Source organism: Thamnophis sirtalis, unplaced genomic scaffold (genome assembly GCF_051295495.1).
Source record: "Thamnophis sirtalis isolate CommonGarterSnake01/CBP01778 unplaced genomic scaffold, rThaSir2_p1.2 scaffold_6, whole genome shotgun sequence".
Lineage (NCBI taxonomy): Eukaryota > Metazoa > Chordata > Lepidosauria > Squamata > Natricidae > Thamnophis > Thamnophis sirtalis.
The window spans coordinates 127716004-127739822 of NW_028261386.1; the positions used below are offsets into that span (position 1 = coordinate 127716004).

General features: G+C 36.4%; 1 protein-coding gene across 5 annotated transcripts in view; it reads right to left on the minus strand.

The window, feature by feature from the left end:
• PHF3 (PHD finger protein 3) overlaps positions 1 to 23819 on the minus strand; it is a 57575-nt gene that overhangs the window by 24107 nt on the left and 9649 nt on the right. Inside the window, exons 1-5 of one of the 5 annotated variants that reach the window (XM_087718924.1) lie at positions 17866 to 18751; positions 16963 to 17030; positions 16282 to 16550; positions 7738 to 7893; positions 5682 to 7464 (exon numbers count right to left, since the gene is read on the minus strand). In XM_087718924.1, coding sequence (XP_087575050.1) covers positions 5682 to 7464; positions 7738 to 7893; positions 16282 to 16525 — 2183 coding nt within the window. In that variant the 5' untranslated portion in view covers positions 16526 to 16550; positions 16963 to 17030; positions 17866 to 18751. Of the gene's footprint in view, positions 1 to 5681; positions 7465 to 7737; positions 7894 to 8175; positions 8247 to 16281; positions 16551 to 16962; positions 17031 to 17865; positions 18752 to 23819 lie in introns of those variants that run through there. The other 4 variants (XM_087718923.1, XM_087718926.1, XM_087718925.1 and 1 more) reach the window with 4 other exon arrangements.

A 23819-nucleotide genomic window follows, 5' to 3' on the forward strand; every position in this document is an offset into this window, starting at 1 on the left:
TTTAGTAATAGTGGGGAAGAAAAATTCTTAATAAGCTATTAAGTAGCCATTTTCCAATAAATTTAGGTTCCATTTTTTAAAGAAACTACTAAACGTTTGGCCACTAGTTTATTACTTTTTAGTACTGACACTGAAATTAGAGCAGAACTAATAATAGAAAGGAGCAGCTAATATAGTGTGGGATAACTGTGGTGGATAGGAAGACTTTCTAAAAAACTGTCATTCAGGAAGAGCTGGTAACAAAGCATTCTTCTATGACAGGTTTTGTAGTAGCATTCAACATGTTGGCCCACTAACACTAAAACTTTGGATGTAGATTGCTTCTTAGTTTGATGTCCAATTGCATTAACCATGTTGTAAGGTTGGAGTAGATACACAGCTGCAACAGAAAGAAAAGAAATATTTTTAAGATAGTAATTGGTGATATTTAGCAGATTCAACTATCTTGAAATACAACCTATACAATCCATAAAAGCTCTAATTACATATTTTTGTATTCTAAAATTCTACCTTATAGTTCCGTATGCAAGAAGTTACTGTAAGCAGGAACATCTGCTGTAAGCATACTTAAAATAATAATTGTGTTAAGATACGGACAACTCATTTCCACAGAAATCTCACTGCTACCAGTGGGATTCCACTACTCAGAGGAATCTACTAAAATATTCCAATGTGATTTAGACTATCTTTTTCAAAAAACAAAAATCAAAATACAACTTTAATTTAGGTAAAGCAAAGCTTTCTGTTGGGTAAGTCAGAGTCCTTCTGGAAGGTAGCATTAAAACAAACAAAATTAGAAAACAGTGAAGAATACACCAGTCCAAATTCACTTTATTGTAAATACAGTTTAAGGTTGTTTTGCAAAAGCAATCAAGCCAGTTGTTTAGGAAAGTCGTAGCACAAGACATACTATTGTGTCTGTCAATCAGTTCATTCCATTTTACTTTTTTGTACAGGCATGTAGCACTTCACATGTAGTAAGAAATATACACACACACACATGTATATACATACATGCACACATACATACATACACACAATGTGACAAGCATCAAGTATCTTTAAATAAGCTATTCCACCAATGACAACTTTTTAAACGTTTGAGTTAGAGCTGCATTTAATAGGCAGCAAGAATACTCTTGACGAAGGAAGAGAGTCAGGAAAGACAAGGGCCAGGTAAGAGAAATCTGAATCCAAAGCAGAAATACAATTTTAAAGAATGTCTCAGGCATATCTTACTACAATTAAAATGTGTAATTAAAGAGTAGCAAGACCTTGCTCCTGATCTCATAGCAAAGATCTTATTGGCTGACCTAATCCATCTTTGACTCATACATATTGAACTAATGTTCAAAAGGGGAATTCAGCTTCGTTATTATTCATATTTACTAGAGAATGGCTTGTAGATTAAAAGGTCTCATCTCCAAGTTTAAAAACAAAGCAAAGTAACAAGCAAAAGACACTGTACTTAAAAAACTCAATATGAATTTTTCAGTGCTTTATAAAATGGTACGCAAAAAATCCATGGCTCTCATCTGAAAGTTTTTTTTTCTCCAAAACACCATTAGCTTTTTTGTTAAAACAGTCATTATTTTAATCAAGAAAATTAACACACATTGCTATATAATAAAGTCCAATGTTTCTTACCAAGGAGCATTTTCCAACACTTAAGTAAATAGGAAAAACTCTTTAATGTAGTTTAATTTTCCTACAAAGTAATTTGCAATTATTAGATCTCAGCTTAATGAGGTCTTTAAATATTAGTATTTTATTTATTTCTGAGAATGTTAAATAGCTTACAGCAATGCATTAAAATGATTTAAAGAATGATGCAGATATAACAATTATTGTCACTTGTAGTTACAGAATAGAAATCAAATAAATAATAATAAATAAATTGTCATAATGGAAATGAATGTAAATAAAGGTGGTCCTTGATTTATTCAGCCCAAAATTTATCTTGCTAAGCAAGACCGTTAAGTATGTTTTGGCCCATTTTACAACTTTTCTTGCCACAATTGTTAAGTGAACTACTGCAGTTGTTAAGTTGGTAACATGGTTGTTAAAGAAATCTGGTTTCCCTATTGACTTTACTTGTCAGAAGATCAAAATAGTGATCACATGAACCTGGGACACTGCAACCCTCAGAGGTATGAGTCAATTGCCAAGCATCTGAATTTTGGTCACATGCCGGGGCGAAATTGCAATGATTGTGTGAAAAGCAGTCATGTCATTTTTTTCAGTGCCATTGTAACTTCACTAAGTCACTAAATGAACGTTTGTAAGTCAAGAACAGTGTCGGCTGGCAGCTCCCCGGAGGAGGGCCTTCTCTGTGGATGCTCCGACCCTTTGGAATGAACTACCCCCCGAGATCTGGACCTTGCCCACTCTCATGGCCTTCCGAAAAGCTGTTAAAACCTGGCTATTCCGGCAGGCCTGGGGCTGTTGACCTCATTTCTGAGGTCCAGCCCCAATCAGATTGGGTGCATGGGTGATGTTTTTTAAATTGTTCTTTTTTATTTTTTATTAATTATTCTTCTTGTTTTTGTAAGCTGCCCGGAGTCCTCCGGGATTGGGCGGCCTATAAATCTACTAAACAAACAAACAAACAAACAAATAAAGAACTCCGGGATTGGGCGGCCTATAAATCTACCAAATAAATAAATAAATAAATACCTGTAAATAAATCAGTAAAGATAGAGAGATGAATACTAGACATTTGATTATTTTATAAACACTATGCCATAATGGATTAGTTTATGATAAATAAAAAGTAATAAATTCAAATAATGTCTTGACATCACATGTGAAACACACTATAGTAGTATGATGGAAACAAAATTAAAACCCAATTCCATATATGTATAGTTAAGTTAGATGTGATGCTAATCCAGAACTCTTTGCAATCTTAGTCAATTTCACTTTAATTTCACTTAAACCAGTAGAAGATATGTACCGTTCAGATTTTTTTCATAACTAAACTATATTAAACATACATATGTAAACTATGTAGAATGAGTCCAATACAGAAACATACTTAATTTGAAATAGGTGTGAATTTGAGTTAAATTTAGATTCATGCACAGGTGGGCAAATAGAATTGAAATGGTTGTTACATAGCCACAGAGTGTCTCCAAAATTACTGTGAAAGCTTTTTCCATAGCAACTATAAGGCATAATAAATGGAAAGATCAACTTCCACTATCCTATTGAATGGATCAGAATCTAGATTCATTTATATCGACTTTAAAATGTGTGCATCTAGGGCGAGAACTGTGGGTAGAACTCAGTATGAGGCTTGCGGAGTAATGTTGTCCTTCTGAGAAATGTAGGGAAACTAGGTGTATGGGAGAAAGACACCAAGAAAATGGATTCCACCAAGAGAAGTGTACTATTTGGAGTCTATCAATGCAAATAGCACTATCTTTTTTTATTACATAGGTAATAATTATAACTTTATATTATTGTTAATTTACCATTTCTACAAGATAACAAAACATTAACCCTTCCACCAGTGGTGGGATTCAAAATTTTCTACTACCGATTTGGTAGGCGTGGCTCGGTGGGCATGGCTTGGCTTAGTGGCATGGCTTGTGAGTATGGCAGGGGAAGGATACTGCAAAATCTCCATTCCCTCCCAATCAGCTGGGACTCGGGAGGCAGAGAATAGATGGGAACGGGGGCAGTCAGAGGTGGTATTTACCGGTACTCCGAACTACTCAAAATTTCCACTACCAGAACTGGTCTGAACCTGCTGAATACCACCTCTGCCCTCCACTTATACTGAAGCCATTATTGCAAATGTCTTATTTTAATATTAATTGAACTCATTCTAATTAGCCTTTATTGTTTTAATAAATGTTAGTGGCTTCTGAAATAAAACAAAATCTGGATGGGGATGGTGGAAACCTAGCTTCATAAAAAGATCATAGAAACAACTGTTTACAACCAATTATCAATCAACAGAATAATATGGCTGCATAGAAAGCTAACACCATTATAGCCTACATTAACACAATTTCCGACGTATGAAAAGAAATAATTAATCAATCTTGCTTTGCTTAAGTCTTCACCTTCAATATTCTAATTGTGGGCATTTATACTCTACAGAGGATTCAAAGAAAGATTCAATAAAATTACCTGGTGACTAGAAATTAAACCTATGGGGGAAAAATATTGAAGGAGCTGGGCATGTTTGAAATTGAGAAAAGAAGATATAGCAACATTCAACACATACTTGAGAGGTTTGTGCACAAAAGGCCAAAACTTGTTCTTTCTGAGTCCAGAAATCATGGCTTTAAGTTAACAGGGAGTCAGGTTCCAACTGAACATCAGAGAAAAAATATTTCTAACAGTAACAGCAATTTGATAATGGAATCAATTATAAAGACAAGGGCTAGGCTTTCTTTTACAGGATATCTTCAAGCAGAAGCTAGCCTGTCACATTTGTTGATTTGGTTTGATACAATGGAGATGAGTTGCACTAAATGGTCTAGACCAGGGGTCTCCAACCTTGGCAACTGTAAGACTTCTGGACTTCAACTCCCAGAATTCCTCAGCCAACTTTATCAAGCTTTGGTGGCTGAGGAATTCTGGGAGTTGAAGTCTGGAAGTCTTAACGTTGCCAAGGTTGGAGACCCCTGGTCTAGACAGCCCGTTCCAGCTGTATGATACATTCAATAGGTGTTAGGTGCCAGTAGTGATATGAAATGCATTAATTTACAATAGTTTGAAAAAATCTGCTCTTTTCAACAGTTCTATTAGTGGAAAATACTGGATACGTATCTATAATTTTCAAATAAAACTATATTTATATTATACTGTCTGATAATACAATATGTGAAATTTGTATCAAATATTTGTATTAATTGGCAACAGGGCAAAGAAAATAATATTTCAGGTGCTATACATTCCTAGTTCCTAGGTGTTTCAAACTATAACTCCTAATGTTTCTAATTAACCATATAGCATGAAATGTAATAGAATCATTGTGCTCAATATCTAGAACAGCCCGAATTGAAAAAGCTGTTATGCAGAATAGGTGGTACATTAAATTGTTCGTCCCCCAAAAGTGTTCTGATTTTCAAATCATTTAAACAAGCTTTTTTTCTTTTTGCAAACAACCAGAATATATGGCTATTTTCTTGTATCCATTTCTTCTTTTGCTTCTTCTTCATTATCATCTTCTTCTTTCATCTTCCTTCACTCCCTTAGTTTAGCTGAAGGACATTCTGACTTACTTCAACCATTTTAGATTTTAGGTTAAAAATTGATTAATCTGAGTCTATCTTTTATGTTTTAATTTGAAAAAGATAGTCAAAAACCTAAAATTGGGACCAGAATGGATAATGTGTGACTGCAAAAGATCTCTCTAGAAATCTCTTAATCATCTACAGTCCAAAAGCAACCCTTTTCACAGTCTACTACTACAACACGTTTTTCCCACTTCACCACTTAACCTCTAATTCTCCTGCCCCACCCCCCCAAAAAAGCCAAAAATATTGATCCTGTCCTATGATGACATACCTGGCCACGATCAATAATGTGAAACATTCAGATTTTTGAAAAAATTAAAGGGGTCCACCCATCCCCATCGGAAGAAATTCACCTACCCCTGCTCTAAAATATGAGATGCCGATTACAATTTTTGTTTGTAAAATCAACGTGTTTAAAGCACACACCTGTTGCCATGTGGCTTTCTGCAAAATCCACACTGCTTACTAGGCATCCAGATACTTTTGTTTTCACTGGGAGACGGGAGTTCTGTGCTCTCTCGTTTTACAGTAGAGATATTATCTGGGATAAACAGTGGTGGTTCATCAACTGAAAGACTTTTACTGCTTCTTCTCTGTCGAGGCTGAAGGTTCTTTTCTAACCTTCTAACTTTCATTTTCTCCCTTTCATCATCTTTTAAATAATCCACAAGTAATGTCATGGAATCTTTTCTCCCTCCTTCTTCCTTAATGCTATTATTTGCTTTAAGGTGATATTTCTGTGGCTGCTTCTGACTCTGTTGTGGCAACTGCCCTTGTTTAGCTGTTCCCAACACTAAATGTAAACCTTCTTTAGAACCAGCATGGTGGCTGATAGATCTGTCATTTATTTTTTCTGTGGTTATCTTCCGTACCTGAACTGGTATTTGACCCCGAGGAATATTTCTCCCTACCTCATGGATTGGCTTCTTTAGAGGTATTCCAGAGTCACAGCTCTGAAATCTTATATCTTTATCTGAATATTGCTTCTTAACTTTAAATATTTTCTGAGTATGCTGAATGTTTCCTTGCTCCTCCATGTGACGTTTCAGACTTACTGAAGACTGACTGCGAGGACTTGGAAGAACGTGAATTTTACTGTGTGTGTCTTGGCCTACAGTAGCCAATCTCCGTTGTGTGACCATAGTTTTATTTTGTTTAGTCTTGGTATTTTTGGACTTCGTCTTTTTTAGATATTTTAAGGGAACGCCAGAATGGCCATCTTCCCGCAATCCTGAAAACGCAAGCTCTCCCGTTTTTACATTTTCGGGCACTTGAAATACTGTTTCAGTTGGAATGTCTTGAATAATATTATCTTCCAAAGTACTTGTTTCTAATTTGATAGAATTTGTACCATCCTCTTTTAAATCAGTCTGTTCAAATTCCATGCTATTTAAAGGAAGATCGTCTTTCAAATCAGCCTTTACCAAGTTATCTGAACGTTCTTGCTTCTCTTCTTTTTGCAAGTTAGCATTATGAGCAATGTCGTCACTAGCCTTTAAACCTAAGTTGCATTCAGCAACAGAATTAGACTGAACTGTAAGAGCTTCCTGAATTTCACTTGCATTTTCACAAGTTTTGGAAATAAGCAGAGCATCACTCATCCCAGTTTCCTCGTTTGGATCTTCTATTTCAGTTCTATTCTGTTCTTCCTCAGTCTTATGGTTTGCCTTTTCTGATGAAGATATTTCAGATGTGTATTTCATAACTTCATCACCTTCATCTTTCAAGCTATTGCTATGCGTAACTTTATCTGCCTCCACAAAAGCAGGTGACGCGGACTCTGTTCCAATGGTGGCACCATAATTTTCTGTAACAGCCTGTGCTCCATTTTCCATAGAATCTGGCAAATTAGAAGAATTCCCCGTTTCGTGACATACTTCGACTTTCGGCTCAGTGGGAATTTCATGCTCGTGATCTGCTTCAGTGCTTTCTGATTCTGCACAAGACGGAACCCATTCTGAATTGCCTGAAGATGATGGCGGGATTTCTTTTGCTTCTTCCAATTTGGAACCATCGTTACATGGCTCAATCTTTTTTAACTGCTCTGGTGCATTACTGTTACTATTATCCTGTTTAGCCTGTCCTTTATCGTGTTGTTTCAGTCCTCCCTTCTGGGCAGGTCCAGACTTCACAGTTTTCTTCGTGAGAACAGAAGACGGAGGATTTGAACGTTTAGCTAGTGTGCTCTGCCGCAGACTTCGGACTGGCTCTATTTAAAAAAATTATATTGGGTGTTATTTATAACAATAAAAACACAATATATGCTAAAAACAGGTGGATTTATATGTAATTTAACACAATAAACACAAAAGTTAGTAAGCTTATCCTCAACAATTATTCAGGTAAGTGGATTATAGATTGCTCTGTTCATCAAATGGTAAACACGTTTATTTCAAGCAAACACTAAGTTACGTTTGATCACGGAAACAGGAACTCTACAAAATGCAGAGCTATTAATGTGTATTTTTTTAAAAAAAACTACCTTGGTTCATTAAACGTGGAGACTTTCTTGGTGATTTGGTTGAAGTTCCATCCATTTGGTCCCTCAATTTCCTGTTGGGTGACAGATCACCTTCATCAATGGTACTCTGAGCAGTTTCCTTAACTCTGTCATCCATAATATCATCAAGTCCGACAGCTAAAAAAAAAGGAAGAAAAAAAATCCTAAATCTTAAAAAGAATTTTTTTTATTACGTCTAAAATGTCATGAAAGATGTGAAACGTAAAGAAAGCAATGGCAATGGGGAAGGGGTGGGATGGGGAGGGGAGAAGAAAGAGATAAATAAGTTTAAATGCATGTGTAGGAAATGAGATGTACAAGTTTCCCACAAGGCAGATAAAACAAGTGGTCATCCAGAGCAGTATTATTTCTCATACATGGTCCTTGAGAAAGAGTCATAGCCATTTTTAGTGGACTCACATTTTATTGATTTGCCACAGGAAGTTCTCAGTCCTTAAAGGATCAGCTGTCCCCTCACTGTCCCTTCCCACCTAAGAGAAAGAGAATTTAATAATGGAAAGAGCTGATCCAAAAGTGACAATTTCCTTTATCTATATAATTTTAATAGTTTCTTTGTAGATGCTAAATGTAGAACATGATAGTCTGGCAACTATTAATAAATGTTTCACCTGCTAAACATCTAGCCAAAATCTAAGGGCTACAGTATAAGGTTGCAATTTGATGTACATCTCATTAAACACAATGAGATTTATTTCCATGCAAACATTCTTCTTAGAATTTGTTACTGTATATCAAAAGTGTATGCAGGTATGTATCTATATATTCATTTACTTATTTTATGAGATGTTGCAGAACACATTCAATAAATGAAAACCTACTAGAAATGTCTATGTTCAGAAAATCGGAATGACGTTGATTTTCCATTACAAAACTCAGTTTCCTTTCATTCCAACTTTCTGATAATGGGTGTTGATTCAATTTAGAGATTTACTGTCTCTGTCACTGATACAGGAATTATTTTAATACTAATCAAGGAGAATTTAAAATGTACATTATTAAATATATAAAATAAATATTAGCAAAAAAAGAGAGTATTTTCTTCCAAGGCTGTGCAATAACTTTGAAAAAGGGTGACTCAGTACACAGGAGTGGAGGTGAAGCTTACTTTTTGAATTATTAAAGTATGCTGCCATGGCTTTCAAAGAACTTACATAGCCCTACTCATGGCAGATAGTTGTCCAGGCTCTGCTTTAAGATTTATAATAAAAGTAGCTTGCTCTTCTTGTTATTAGTTACAACAGCCATGGGTTACTTCTATAGAGCCAAGGTGGCGCAGTGGTTAAATGCAGCACTGCAGGCTACTTCAGCTGACTGCAGTTCAGCAGTTCGGCTGTTCAAATCCCACCTGGCTCAAGGTTGACTCAGCCTTCCATCCTTCCGAGGTGGGTGAAATGAGGACCCAGATTGTTGTTGGGGGCGATATGCTGACTCTGTAAACCGCTTAGAGAGGGCTGAAAGCCCTATGAAGCGGTATATAAGTCTAACTATTGCTATTGCTACTTATAAATCTTAGTTAACGATAGGCCAAAATGTAGCCTTTCATAGTAACCCTATTAAAATTCAATTACCATAATTATCACACCCACGCTTTGTTTCATCTGGCAATATAAGGATTCTCTCCATCTTCTTATGAGATGCAATAATGAGAAATTAAAATAATGCACCCCATTCCAAACTTCCACCTAGTCTGATGAAAGATACCAGTGAGCATCTACCACTAGTTTCCTAATAACTACAAATCTTACCTAACATTATACAGTATGGATTTCAAGGGAAATTAGAGAAATGTACAAAAAGCAATAATAACTATCAATAAGATACAGTTATGATTAAAAAGCTAACAACAAAACAAAATATAGTTTAACAAGAGTAAATTAAAATTTGTTTTATAAATTGTTTTGATTTTCTAAAATCAAATAATTGCCAAGGCCTTGCTAAAGAACATGGATGAGGATTGATTTATACGTTGTCTCCATTACCAAAGTAACTCTAAGTGAAAACAATAGTAAAAGCAAAAGAAATAATAAATACATAACGTTATGTCACTATACATCAGAGAGGATATCCAATGAAACAGATTAAACATCAGGATAGACTACCAAAGAATTAATTGTTACATTTCAGAGCATGCTGGAACTAAGGCCCAACAGTGTCAGAACCATTCAAATCTCTGGAAGAACACAGTTCCATAAGGCAGACATAACTACAAAGAAGACCTCCTAGGTCCCATAAGGTTGATTGATTGATTGATTGATTGATTGATTACATTTATATGCCGCCCTTTTCCCCGAAGGGGACTCAGGGCGGCTCACAACTCAATCAGGGAAGGAAGTACAGACAGCGGGATAAAAAAGACGAGACATAACAATACAAAATTTAAAAACACACAACAACCATACCATTCGAGAAGGGGGGCAAAAACTCTTTAGCCCCAGGCCTGTCGGAACAGCCAGGTTTTAAGGGCTTTGCGGAAGGCCTGGAGGGTGGTGAGGGTTCGAATCTCCACGGGGAGTTCGTTCCAGAGGGTCAGAGCAGCCACAGAGAAGGCTCTCCTCCGGGTAGTCGCCAGTCGGCATTGGCCGGCGGATGGAATTTGGAGGAGGCCTAATCTGTGGGATCTGATCGGTCTATTGGAGGTAATTGGCAGCAGGCGGCCTCTCAAGTACCCAGGTCCAATACCATGAAGGGCTTTATAAGTGACGACTAGCGCCTTGAAGCGTATCCAGTGCCTGGATACGTTTCAAGGCGTGTCCAAGGTGACAGTGCCTTACAGCTAGAACATAAGAGTGCACTAACTATATCTGAACTTTTCAGTTGGACAGAAAAGATAGGAGTAAGAAGATAAACCAATATAAGGCTTTATGTTACACTGTACTTGAAACATTTCTGGTAGCCAGTACAGTTTATGGGCCAGAGATGTTAAATGGTGAAATGAGGGACCTCCTTCCTTAACTGCTTACTAGGCTATGAGGGACTGTAAGACCATACTGATCCATAGTTAGTGCAAAGGATGTATTTTTGCAAGGGCCCTGATAGCTCTAGTTGTCACTGCTTGCTAAGCAGGAATCAAATGTTCAAAGGATGTGACATATAGTCCAACTTCCCTTTATTGTCCAACAGTAAGATATAGATGTTACATTATATCTCTTTTTCATATACAATGTTTTACGTGACTCCCCCCCCCCGCCCGCCACTGGAGTTTATGGGATTTACTCCTGGTAGAAGTTTTGAATCCCACACTAATATCTGCAGCTACATAAATCTAAAATCTCAAAAAGGATGAAATTGGTCACATATGGCCAACGTAAGTAAAAACTGACAAGCCACTTTAAAAAAATATTGGCAAGAAAATTGAAGATACTAGCCCATTCAGTCACCAGAAGTTAAAAACTGAATTGAAGGCATGTACACATCCTTATGCACATAAAAACATACACCGAAAAAAGGAATTAAAATAAATTCTGTAGCTAGTTACTCCCCTGGGATAAATACTTCTGGATAACTATGGATAACTTCCAAAGCCCAATGTTTAACCTTTTCAGTATCGTATAAATATATGTACATTACTACAATTTTGAGTAAATGTAATATATATTTTATATAGTTATAACAGACTGAATTGGACACTCCTGATTTCTCACCATAGGCCATTCTATTCAGAATGCATCACCAATAACACTAGCTGTCATCTATTATTATATACATTTTAATGCTTCTTAAAATAGAAATGATTTAAAATGGAAACAATGCAATCAATCTTCCAAAAAGCAGATTTCATCATTTTAAGCCAATTCAGCTTCAATTAGTTACATTAAAATATCACATATATTTATTATGCCACAATAAAGAAACAACAAAATGATTGAGGCAGCAAAGCAAAATAGAAATTAAATAGGCACCAACTTTATTAAAAAAAACTATAAATTTCTGCATATGTAAATGATAAATCTGAAATTCAAGTTGCAGTAGAGATAAAAGAATTGGATCTATTGACCATGCTAAAGAAAAACCTCGATTTGCTTTTTCTATTCCCGAATTTCTTCCATTCTAGTCTGCTAATTCTAAATACGATACAAGTTAGACATTGCCCGCCATTGTTTTCCTTGCCTCTGAATTTTATTATTTAATGCTGTAGACCTGGGGTGTCAAACTCGATTTCCTTGAGGGCCGCATCGGGGTTGTATTTGACCTTGGGGAGCCGGGGGGGGGGGGCATGGCCAGCTCAATGTCCCTCATGTTGGGGGTGCCTGTGATGGTCCAAGCACTCTGCCAGCGAAATTGGGCTCCTGAGCTCTGTTTTTGCCTGCAGCTGCCTCTTGCAACCCTCTGCCAGCAAAAACAGAACTCCGGAGGGCGACCCACGGCCCTCCCAAGCTTCGTTTTTGCTGTCAGAGGCATCATGGGTCAGTCCTTCAATGTTCCCAGAGTGGCCCCACAGGCCAGATCTAAGCACCCTGCAGGCTGGATCTGGTCCCCAAGACTTGAGTTGGACACCCCTTCACCCACAGAGAATCAGTGTAGCATAATGGTTCAAGTGCTGGATTGGAACCAGGAAGATCTACATTCTATCTGCTCTCCCAAGAAAATTCACTGGTGATTTTAGGCCAAACATTCTCTTTCAGCTCAATCTGTCCCACAGAGTTGTTGTAGTTGTGAAATAAAGAATAATGTTATGTTGCCTTAAGCTCCTAAATGAAAAGGTAGGGCATAAATTGAATCAATAAATAAACACCTTGCTTTTATTGACCTTGCATTAGCTACTCTGGAAGGATTTTAGGATGAAAAACTGTAAACATTCTATTTGATGTGTATTTATAGTTCATATTATATGCATGAATATGTAATACAACAAAGCAAACACATAACAATTTGAAACAGTCAAATGAAGGGCAAGCACTGACTGATGAAAAAACTATAACAATGTTTGATTTTCACCTATCTGGAAAATAGTTGCAGAAAAGGAAACATAGGCATGACTCATAATCAACATTACACAGATTCTAAATTAGCTTATTAGTATTATTCTTAGTAGGGAACAAACAGCAAAATAATACTGATAAATTACTTGGTAATAGCTAATTTATTACCATAGTCCAGAAAACTGAACATAATGATATTTCAAGTGAAAAGACCGAAGTATTATGAAGTGGAAGCTATAATGTTCAGTTAAAAATTATAATGTTCAGTTAAAATTCATTCAATAAATTCTTATTTTAAATCATTGCAACATAAAAGCTCAAACCACATCATTTAAAATAACTTAAAGAAATGCTATTCAAATAAACAAAACTTGGAAAAGCAAAACAAAAAATTTACCCTCTATCAAATTAAATGCAAACAATTAAGGTAAGCCAGGAAGAACTAGATAGAAAGGGCCAAAAAACCTTTTGGTCTTTATCTAATTTGCATTAATTTATTCCCTCAGACTGATTCACTTCCAATCCTCTAGATACTGATTTCTCAAATGGTATCTGAAATTCTAGGAAGGACTAAAATATATGCTTGGACTAATTTCTGCTTGAAATCTTGGAGACTTAGGCAGTCAGTGTTAATTCTGTGTTAAACCAATGGTGTGATCTAACATAAGGCAGCTTTTTCCATGCAGTAGGCATATCCTTCACATTTAATAAGGCCTCTCAACATCTTTATCTAAAAAAAATAAATCCCACACCTATTATAATTTCTTTTGGAAAGTCTCCTTAGTTTCAAAAATAATTTTGAAATGCAATATAACTTATAGCTTTTTAAGGAAAACTTTTCATTGGGTATAGTTATACTACCAGGAGCTGAGAAGAAAATTTAAGAAAGGAATTGGGAACAAGTTAACAGATGAGAAAAAATATTTCTCCCTCAAAACAAATACAGAAAACAGTCAGTGGGAGAAATCTTTTACATCTTGATATATAGCATGCCTTATTGTGCTTCCTCATGAGCCATTAATGAGGTAAATATCTAAACTCATGATGTACACATACATACATACGTACGTACGTACATACATACATACATACATACTCCTTTCAAATTAATATTAACAGTATTATTTTGGATGGGACACTGTCTTCTATACAATTATATTTTGTTTTTTATTATTTCTTTATTTATTATAAAATAGTAGTTTAAGGGGAAAGCCTTACAATTCTGCAGATAATGTTAAATTTTCAATGATTACTGCAATGCTCATAAGACTTAACAGTGTTCAGAGGTTACTGAGTTTGGGACCTTAAGTAAAGTTGGTATTTATTTAATGTAAAATGCAGTTTTTTAAATATTTCTCTTCAATCAAAATGAGGTGTGTCATGAGGAAATCGGCACTCCTGTTTGAGAATTCAGATCTTAAGAACACATAGCAAGTTGGAAGAATCACTGAATCATGAATAACCTTCTAATCTCTTATAATACTCTCTATCTTGTTCATTAACTTTGAATAACAAAATCTAAAATACAGTTAAGAAATACTTGTTTTAACAAAATCTATGCTGTTACAATTCCAAATATCTAGACATGTTTGTTTCAACGTTAATAGTTCATAGTAAATTATATGTAACATATATTCTGCATACTTTGAGCATCTACACTCACTTCCCCCTCCTCAAGAGAGTTTCAACATTCAACAGAAAACTTAGAACTTTAGCTGAAGGCATACCAGACACCTATGCTCATCTCAAGCACTCAAAAATTTAACTCACTACCGGTCTATTCTTGATGATCAACCAATTCAACATCCAAGTCTTTTTTTTTAACCAAAATTGCCATTGTTAATGGGGGGGGGGGAGAGAGAGAGAAAATGTAGCCATTATTTTCCATCAGTAATTATTCTAAAAGTTCTACTGTTTCAGCACAATTTATTTTTAAGAGGATTTTGTCACAACTTTATGTACTCCTACATTAACTTAATACTGAGTGTAATATTACATCTCAGTGGTCACTGTAGATAACTGAGACTAAATTATAAATGCAAACTATTCAATGTTGAATTCATCAGAGAATTCAAAATCTAACCTTGCTATTTTCAAGAAAGGAATAATTAAAATCTATCCTAGATTCAGGATAACAATATTTTTTCTAGATTCAATTACCCCAATCCTACAAAATTTTATTCAGAGATAAATATAATAATGTTCAATGAAGTCCCTTCCTAGATATGTTATACATGGTTGCATTCTTAACTATTAGCAAACTTGAAGTAATTAATTATATTACCATATATAAGGATTGGCTTAAGCTTCTCTTTAGAACTAGTCTATCACATCTTCAAAATCCTTTCTTTAATTGGCTTAAGATACAGATGTTCATTCTGTTTCATAACCAACCTCTTCTACATTTCAAATTATATGTCTGGTAATGGAATTATTATTTTTACTATTTTTTTCAAGAAACAAAAAGGGATTAAGATTTGACAAGCCATAGCAATGACGTGGGATGAAGCACACACAATAGCTAGAAAGACAGAGGGGAAGTGATACAGAATGTTTAAAAGTTGTGACACATGCCAATTTAAATTGTTTATAGCATCTAAGGATCAATATTGAAACGCAAACATGACGACATATCAAACAATGTCCTATTCATTTCTTACAGGTCAATATGCCCATTTTATATTGATAGCTATTTAACCAAAAACACACTCCGATTAAGAGGATCACTTTATAGCAAAGTTCTAAAGGTCATCTTAAAAAAAACCTTCTGTGCTAAGGTACAATACGCAACTATTAAATTCCCTCAAAAAGTATGTCCAAAGTTATATCCTATTCTGCAGCACTACAACCCATTAAGTCTGCAGAATGGTCATTGCAACTGATCAAACTCTTAGTCCACACTAGTTTCGATTCACTGATTTCGATTCACTGTTCTCTCTCTGCAGAGTGAAGATCTATCTAGACACAGATTTGTGAAGGGTTGAGGGAAACTTCTATGGTAGAAGTGGAACTTTGCTTATATTATATAGACTTTTCTTGGCTTTTTGAAGAAGATTCCAGAGATTCCTTACTTATATTAAAATATATTATTCTGAGTCGTGGTGATGCAGTGGTTAGAATGCAGTATTGCATGCCAATTCCTCTGATTGCCTACTGCCATCAATTTGGCACTTCAAGTCTCATAGCCTCAAGGTGGACTCAGTCTTCCATCCTTCCAAGGTCAGTAAAATGAGGACTCAGATTGTTGGCGGGAATATGCTGACTGTAAACCACTTAGAGAGGGCTGTAAAACGGTATATAAATCTAAGTGCTATTGCTATTAGAATATCTTTTAAAATGAAGGGGAAAGTACTAGCCACACCAGTGTCTTCATAGAAAAAATAGTCTGTAGCAACATGCCTCTCCATTGTTCCTTTCAAAGCTTCTTAATAGAATTTTCAAGTGAATTTAGGGACAACTAGCAATTTAACGTTTTGCTCTATGCTATAAAGCAGAGCAGAGAGAAAAAAATTTCAAACCAAAATAGGGGAGAATGCTATAATACTGCTCTATTTAAAAGTGTAGACTTGAAAATATTAAGAGTTACCTGTAGAACAAGGCATCTGGAAATTGGGATCAGTGCTATCCAAAACAGGCAAACAGAACTGAGCACTTGCAGATCCTAGCATAGGGTCCTTATCACTGAGCATGTTCTTCAGCGAATCCTCTAAGACATTTTGACTTGTACTAAAATCCTCACAGACTTCATTCTCCAGGTTGGATCCTAGAAATAGGGCATCATCTAAGTGTTCAGTAGGAATTAAATGATTAAATGTATCAACTATATCCATGAAGGCTCCTGTGTGTCTTTAATCCCTATAGAAAGACAAGAAAAATACCATAAGAAAAATAAACTATGGATTAGAAATTATCTAGAAATATCAAATTTGATGTGGCTTATATAAGTCACTGTAAATTGTCTCTATTTGTTAAATGAAATTAAAATTTTAAAAAAAATCAACAAGAAGTTTATCATTTTTTTTTGTAGATTTGATGAATTTCAAATTAAAAGGCCAAACCAGAGATTTAGGAACTCTAGTGACTATTTCTCAATTGCAAAGCTGGCAAAATGAAAATAAAGGGAGACAGGGAGGTATATTTATCACCACCATCCCAGATGGTGCATATACAATTGCACCTGAACGTTCTTGAACTACTTAACTTTGCAAAGATATTTGATAATCCTGAGAACAAATGATGTAAGAGTTCAGAATGCATTCTACTCAACTGTTTTTGCATTGCAACATCCTCCGCATCTTATTTTCTACCAAGCAAACTTCCCATACATGGAATTTCCTGTGACAATGGGAAAAGTAAATGAGGAATGAAAATGGGAAAGAGCACATAAAGGAAAAGCAGAATACTATAAATTATCCACTACTCTCATCCCTGGGCAAGGATGCCCAGACTCATTCTTGCTATGGGAAAATTGATCAGCCATGCATCCCATTGAAAAAAGTGATAAAATGGAACATTAACTTTAAAGTTACACCGTACCATATAGACAAGTAATCATTTACAATTGTTACTGAAACTGAATGAGTTGAATATTAACTGAATTTCAGTTAATTTTAAATGCAGATTGGCTAAATGTTCTACAGTGAGAATCAAGTGATAGTCCATGTCAACAGGTGCCGTTGTAAAATATCAGCCATTTTTTAACAAATAAAGAAGGAAGGAAACTGTTCCATGATTTTTCTACAATTGTTAAACAAAATTGATTAAAGTACAACTGAAACTAGAGATTTTTATTTTATTTTAAGACTAATGGACAGGAAACTTAGTTTTTATATATGTCATTGACTGAGATGGGCCGCCACAGATATTGAACAGGTAAATAAATAAATGACAGCTGCAGCAATATTATTATATTCACAAAAATGGAAGGGTTTGACACTATCCACAATGGAGGAATGGTTGGTGAAGATAGAACTTGCAGAGGCGGTTATATTAACTTTCTTTCATCCCAAAAAGATAGTATCTACATTTATGACTGATTGGAAATCCCTTATAGATTTTTTTCATGAAAAAGAAAAAAAATGCACCTGTGGTTTTGTTTAGGAAAAAAAAGGATAATAGAAAAAATGAGCTTTTTGTAATTATACAGTAATAGATAATTTTGTAATCATACTTATATTTTCTGCAGAAGAAATTGGAACCTTCTTCTATTTTTTATTTTTTCTCACTGCACTTTTGTGTTTTCTTTTTTTTTCCTTCTCTTTCTTCTATTTTATATTGATTTGGGATAGATTTTATGTACTCCTTAAAACATTTAATGAAAACGTATTAAAAATAAAAGTGTTAGACATAATTTATATTGATATAAATACAATTTATAATATAGGACAGACCCCATCCAACGCAGAACAACGTTAGTGTATGCTACACTAACAGGAATAGAAAAAAATAGCTTTTTTTAAAAAAATCTCAAGACATTATTTTTAAATAATGTCTTTTGGGGTTAAAACAGAGAAGACCAATCTATCTGAAAATTGAAATGCAACAAATTTAGGCAAAATACAGACAATAGTAAAAGCTAATGAAATGTATAGGGAATAGATGAGTTTAATTTAAAAAAAAAATCTTGAACTTTGATATCCAATCTTTATTTTTTCAATTTTTCCACTGCTGGATTAATTTTTTGAATCTCTCAGATACCAGTTTTGCAAATATTTAAAGGGTAAATATTTAACTGGCTTCCTAACTATCAGGTTTTTGAAAATGATCACTTTAAAACAAAACTGCTTTCTACATAAATTTATTTAGATACTGACAGTTCACTTTAAATTTAAGTATGTAAAAATTGACTTTGTTGTCAAGAGTTTGATTATCTAAATCTGTAAACTCTAAGGATCCAATGAAACGGTAATGAAAGGCAGCTACATTAAAGCTTCTGCCAATGAATCATATAAATTATTAGTTAAGATGATTTATGCTCAGGAAACAACTGCAAAATCTGTGTATTGATCATAACGGAATACTACCAGACTTCTGTAATCAGTAGCAGATAATTGACACTGCAGTCTTATGCCTACAACCATCTACCTAAATGTGGAATCTTGTACTTATATTTAATAAACATTTTTCTAACTGACAGCTTCATACATATCTTCTATCAGTTCTTGCCTTGAAGCCAGCATGTTTTTCACACTGAAGGATTCTACATAATGACCAATTACTGGAAACGTAACATACTGAGTTATGGGTTACTTCACGATGATTTATTTTTTTTAAAAAAATGTTGACTGAATTCACACATTATGAACATTACGCTATATTTTATTATTGCAAATTATAGTGTCATTTAAGCCACAAATAAGTTGTCAAATCAGTCTGAGGCCATTAAATCAAACTGGTTTTTTTTCATTCATTTGTTCAGCCAGTCAGTCATTCTTCCCTCCTAAATTATGGCAGACTTGAGCCGTGGAATCTTTGGTGGAATCTTTCTAAGGTCAACAGTGCTGGTGAATATGTAGTTTGCTCACTGTTTATGTACAATAGCTTGCCCTGCCAGTATTGAGGGGTATGGTTGATCCCATGATAATTCCTTAATTAGCAATAGCACTTAGACTTATATACCACTTCACAGTGCTTTACAGCCCTCTTTGAGTGGTTTACAGAGTCACCATATTTCCCCCAACAATTTGGGTCCTCATTTTACCCACCTCTGGAGGATGGAAGGTGAGTCAACCTTGAGCCTGGTGAGAGTTGAACTGCCAAATTGCAGTCAGCTGGCAGTCAGCAGAAGTAGCCTGCAGTACTGCACTCTAACCACTGCAACACCATGGCTCAATACCTCAATTAAGGTATTGTTTTCTGCTTGTTTGTTTGCCAGGTGTTAATCCTTGCTTATCTGTGTGTTGGCTGCTGGAGAAGATGTGTTCTGGTCTTTTTTGTATGCTTCTAAGCTTTTTTGTTTTTTTTAATGATGTGTGAAAATGACTGGGAGAAAGATGGAAGAGAAACAATCAGTCAAGAGAGGCAGGAGCGCGCCATAGCTAATCATCCGAGGAAGCAACTTAGAAAGAACCCACTTTAATGGATCAAACAATTAAAAGTAGTAATGGCAATGTACTTCAGACTTGCAAGATTCTTTAAATATAGCCTTACAATAAAGTAAATTTAGCTCATCTGGTCATGTTTGTTATTTGGCTTATTTGGAGGTTTGACATCAATCTTGCAAGTCTCCTACTCTTTTCCCAAGAAGAATTTCAAGACTCACCTCTGATACTCAAGGAACCCAGCTAACCACTAAACACCTGACAAGGAAGAACAGCAGCCAATCTGAAGGAAAAGGATGGAGACCTGTACAGTTCATGACTACAAAAATGGGAACAAGCTAAAATTAGAGACCATTGTCTACGCCCGCTTATCTCACATCAATCAGACCAGCTACAAAAAGCACACACATCTTTACAAAACTAGAATTGAGAAATGCTTACAAGCTAATCAGAATGAGAGGACATGGATATTTATAATAGCCTTTGATACACGATAAGGAAAATCTGAACATACAGTAATGCCTTTTGGCCTGGTTAATTGTGGAATGGTTAATTTTTTCTAGATTCATGAATGATACTTTTGCAGACATTTTAGATAAATATGTCAATTATTTAGATATAACTCAAGTCAGAAACGTACTGCAAAAATTATAAAAATTTGTAAAATTAGAAAAACGTATATTTGATCTGACTCAACTGAACTACCTGCAATACAGAATATCTAAATAAGATATGCATAGATGGATCCAGCAAAGGCGCAGTCTGTTCTATCATAGGGCATATACATGCACACAGATACACACACACAATAGAAAAGATGTGCAGTGCTTCCTAGGTTTTGCTTACTTCCACAGAAAAATCTCCAATTTTGCTGGACTTGTAAAACCACTATAGCAGTTACTGAGAAAGGGTCAGCAATTCTCCTGGTCAACCCAAGAGCAAGCTGCAATTCAAGAGAAAGAACTGTCAATCATTGCACGCCCCCCCCCTCCCAGCAATAATACTGCAGTCAAGCAATTTTGAGTCATACTGTAACCCAGATCAACTCTAAAGGCCGGGAGCAGGAAGGGAACAGTGATCTCTTTGATCCAATTAAGCCTAGCAGCTGCAGGATATGTATGCCACCGTGAAAGGTTAAATGGTATCTTGCTGGGGCTTCCTTGAGTTCATGCATCCAGGCATGAATGAACTCAAGGAAGCCAAACAAGCTATGTTTCACCTTTCACAGTGGTGGGAGGGAAGCTGTTACACAATGGACATTTAGGCCTCTAGGAGGAAAAGGAGTAGGATAACTGTGCCCAGGATATGGGGGAACGTTCAGAACTCAACAAAGAGCCCCCAGGACAAGAGAGAGTTGTCATTAATCAGGACACATGCAAATGCAAAACATAACATAATAGATAACAGAAGTCAGAAAGGTGCCTGAACTGGAGGTTTCTTGTCATCAGGCCTATAGTCAGTGATAGACTGGCCTAGCAGGGATGAGGGGAGGTTTGGGCCTTCGAGAAAGGCTAGGATCACAATAGGCCTCCCAAGGTCGGGCGATGGCCTTTGATTAGACTAAGGCGCCAGCTCCGCTCGCCCAGGAATGGCGAAAAATGCACTTTGACAGAGGAGAAGCAAAGGCCAGAGGGCCTCACCCCTTGCTGGCCTACTGCCTCTCAGCGGTCCCTGCTGTAGCGTGGCTGCGCAGCCTGCAGCTGGGCCTAGACGGCATAATTCATGCCTAAAATGGCCACCGCGCCATTAGGGAATTGAAAGGGCCATGCGGTGATCACCCTAGCCTTTGGGCGATCACGCGCACGCCTCCGCGGCAGTTCCTATGAGCGAGGGGCTTGAAAAAGCGAATAAAACTCGCAAGAAAACAATAAAATGGAATCGCGCGGAATCGCACGAGTGCCGATTAAAGGCGCGGCAAGCCTCCGAGATCGGCCTGAGGAGATCGAAGAGGGAGGCCCTTCCCCCAGCCAAAACGCTTACCTCCTGCCTCCTGGAGGCTTGAAGACAACTGAGAGTGATAGTAGAATAAGAGAGAAGGCAAGAATGCCTAAGGGGAAAGATAAACTCAGTAGGAAAAGTCAGAAGAATTAAAGAGAGTCCAAGCAAACCACTATTTCAGCTGGAGCTCCCAAAACAGCTTCCAAACGGGCCAAACTGAGGAAAATTTCTGGGGATAAGGCACGCCTGGAGGCATGGCCAAGAAAAAGTCTTTTCCTCAGTTCCAGGGCAACCAGACTGAAATAACCCACAGCTTGGACTCTCTAAGCAGTGTGCAGGAGAATTTGGGCGGTCCTGCATCCACAGATAAGATTATGTGTCCTCTTGACAGTTTGTTGGGAGAGCAAAACCAATCACCGATAGAGCAGCTGGATTGTTGCAATCAATGAACATGCCCTCCCCACAAAATCTTGGGAAATCTTTTTCACTAAATTTCATTACCAATCATCCTTTAACGTGGGGGTATACCAAACTGGATTTATTTACCAAAAATGACTAATTTAATTCCTTGCAAGAGATTCCTAATGGCTTAAGTTCTTTTGGAACATGCCTTTAGATATAGAGGATTAGTCAGTCAATCATGTGATAAGTCAGAGGAAGTAAATTTTGGAAGGTCCCCTAGCAATGATTAAATACTGAAAGTCATGTCATCCCTTCTACATCTGATTTCCAATGGAGGAGCTGAGATTAAACAGCTATTGCAATAGTATTTAAAATGCTGCATTTCTTATCAGCAAGACAACAGGACTGATCTCATATCTCATGCTGAGTTTGCTTAGAATAATGCTGCAGAATCTCCTCTATTGGTAGCCTACATTTGAAATAATGTACTACATTCACTCACAGGTCTTACCAACCGACAAGAAAGTGCCCTATCTCGTGACACATATTTCCTGCAGCCAAAAACCGCTTTAAAAAGCAATTCAAACTGTAAAAAATTTCATACAAAAAAGCAGCAAATTCACAAGAAGGGGCTAGAATTCAAGTAATGCAGCTTTCTACAAATTTATTACATTCCATAAGATTTACAAAGAAATTTGGCTCAAAAGAGTTACTGGTCCTTCCCCAGTAACTAATCAAATCAATCCAGTATATTTCACTTGCAGTTGCCATCATCAATGAAAGTTTTCCCTAAATTCCATCATCATTGTTGTCTGTGAAAGAGTCCAACCATTGAACTCAACAGAGATAACACTTCTGGTCTTCCATTCTAGTAGATGGGGAGAGTATGAGGTGGAAGTGGTGTTAGACCACAGCACCATTGCACTAATTTCACATGCTAGCAAAGTTATGCTCAAAGTCCTACAAGCTAGGCTCCAGCAGTATGTGGACCGAGAACTACCAGAAGTACAGGCAGGATTTCAAAGAGGCAGAGGAAATAGGGATCAAATTGCAAACATATGCTGGCTTATGGAGAAAGCTAGGGAGTTGCAGAAAAACATCTACTTTTGCTTCATTGACTATGCTAAAGTCTTTGATTGTGTGGATCACAACAAATTGTGACAGGCTTTTAAAGAGATGGTAGTACCAGACCATCTTATTTGTCTCTTGAGAAACCTATATGCGGATCAAGAAGCAACAGTGAGAACTGGACACGGAACCACTGATTGGTTCAAAATTGAAAAAGGAGTTCGACAAGGCTATATACTGTCGCCCTGACTATTTATCTTATATGAGCACATCATGAGAAAGGCAGGGCTAGATGAATCACAAGTTGGAATTAAGATTGCTGGGAGAAATATCAACAACCTCGGATATGCAGATGATACCACTCTAATGGCAGAAAGTAAAGAGGAACTAAAGAGCCTCTTGACGCGGGTGAAGGAGGAGAGTGAAAAAGTTGGCTTGAAAGGTCATAGCTGCCAGCCCTCTCAATTCCTGGAAAACAGATGGGGAAGAAATGGAGGTAATGACAGATTTTATTTTCCTGGGCTCCAAGATCACCGCAGATGGGGACTACAGCCAAGAAATTAAAAGACGCTTGCTTGTGGGGAGGAAAACTATGGCAAATCTAGACAGCATACTAAAAAGCAGAGACATTACAATGCCAATGAAAGTGCATATAGTCAATGCTATGGTTTTTCCA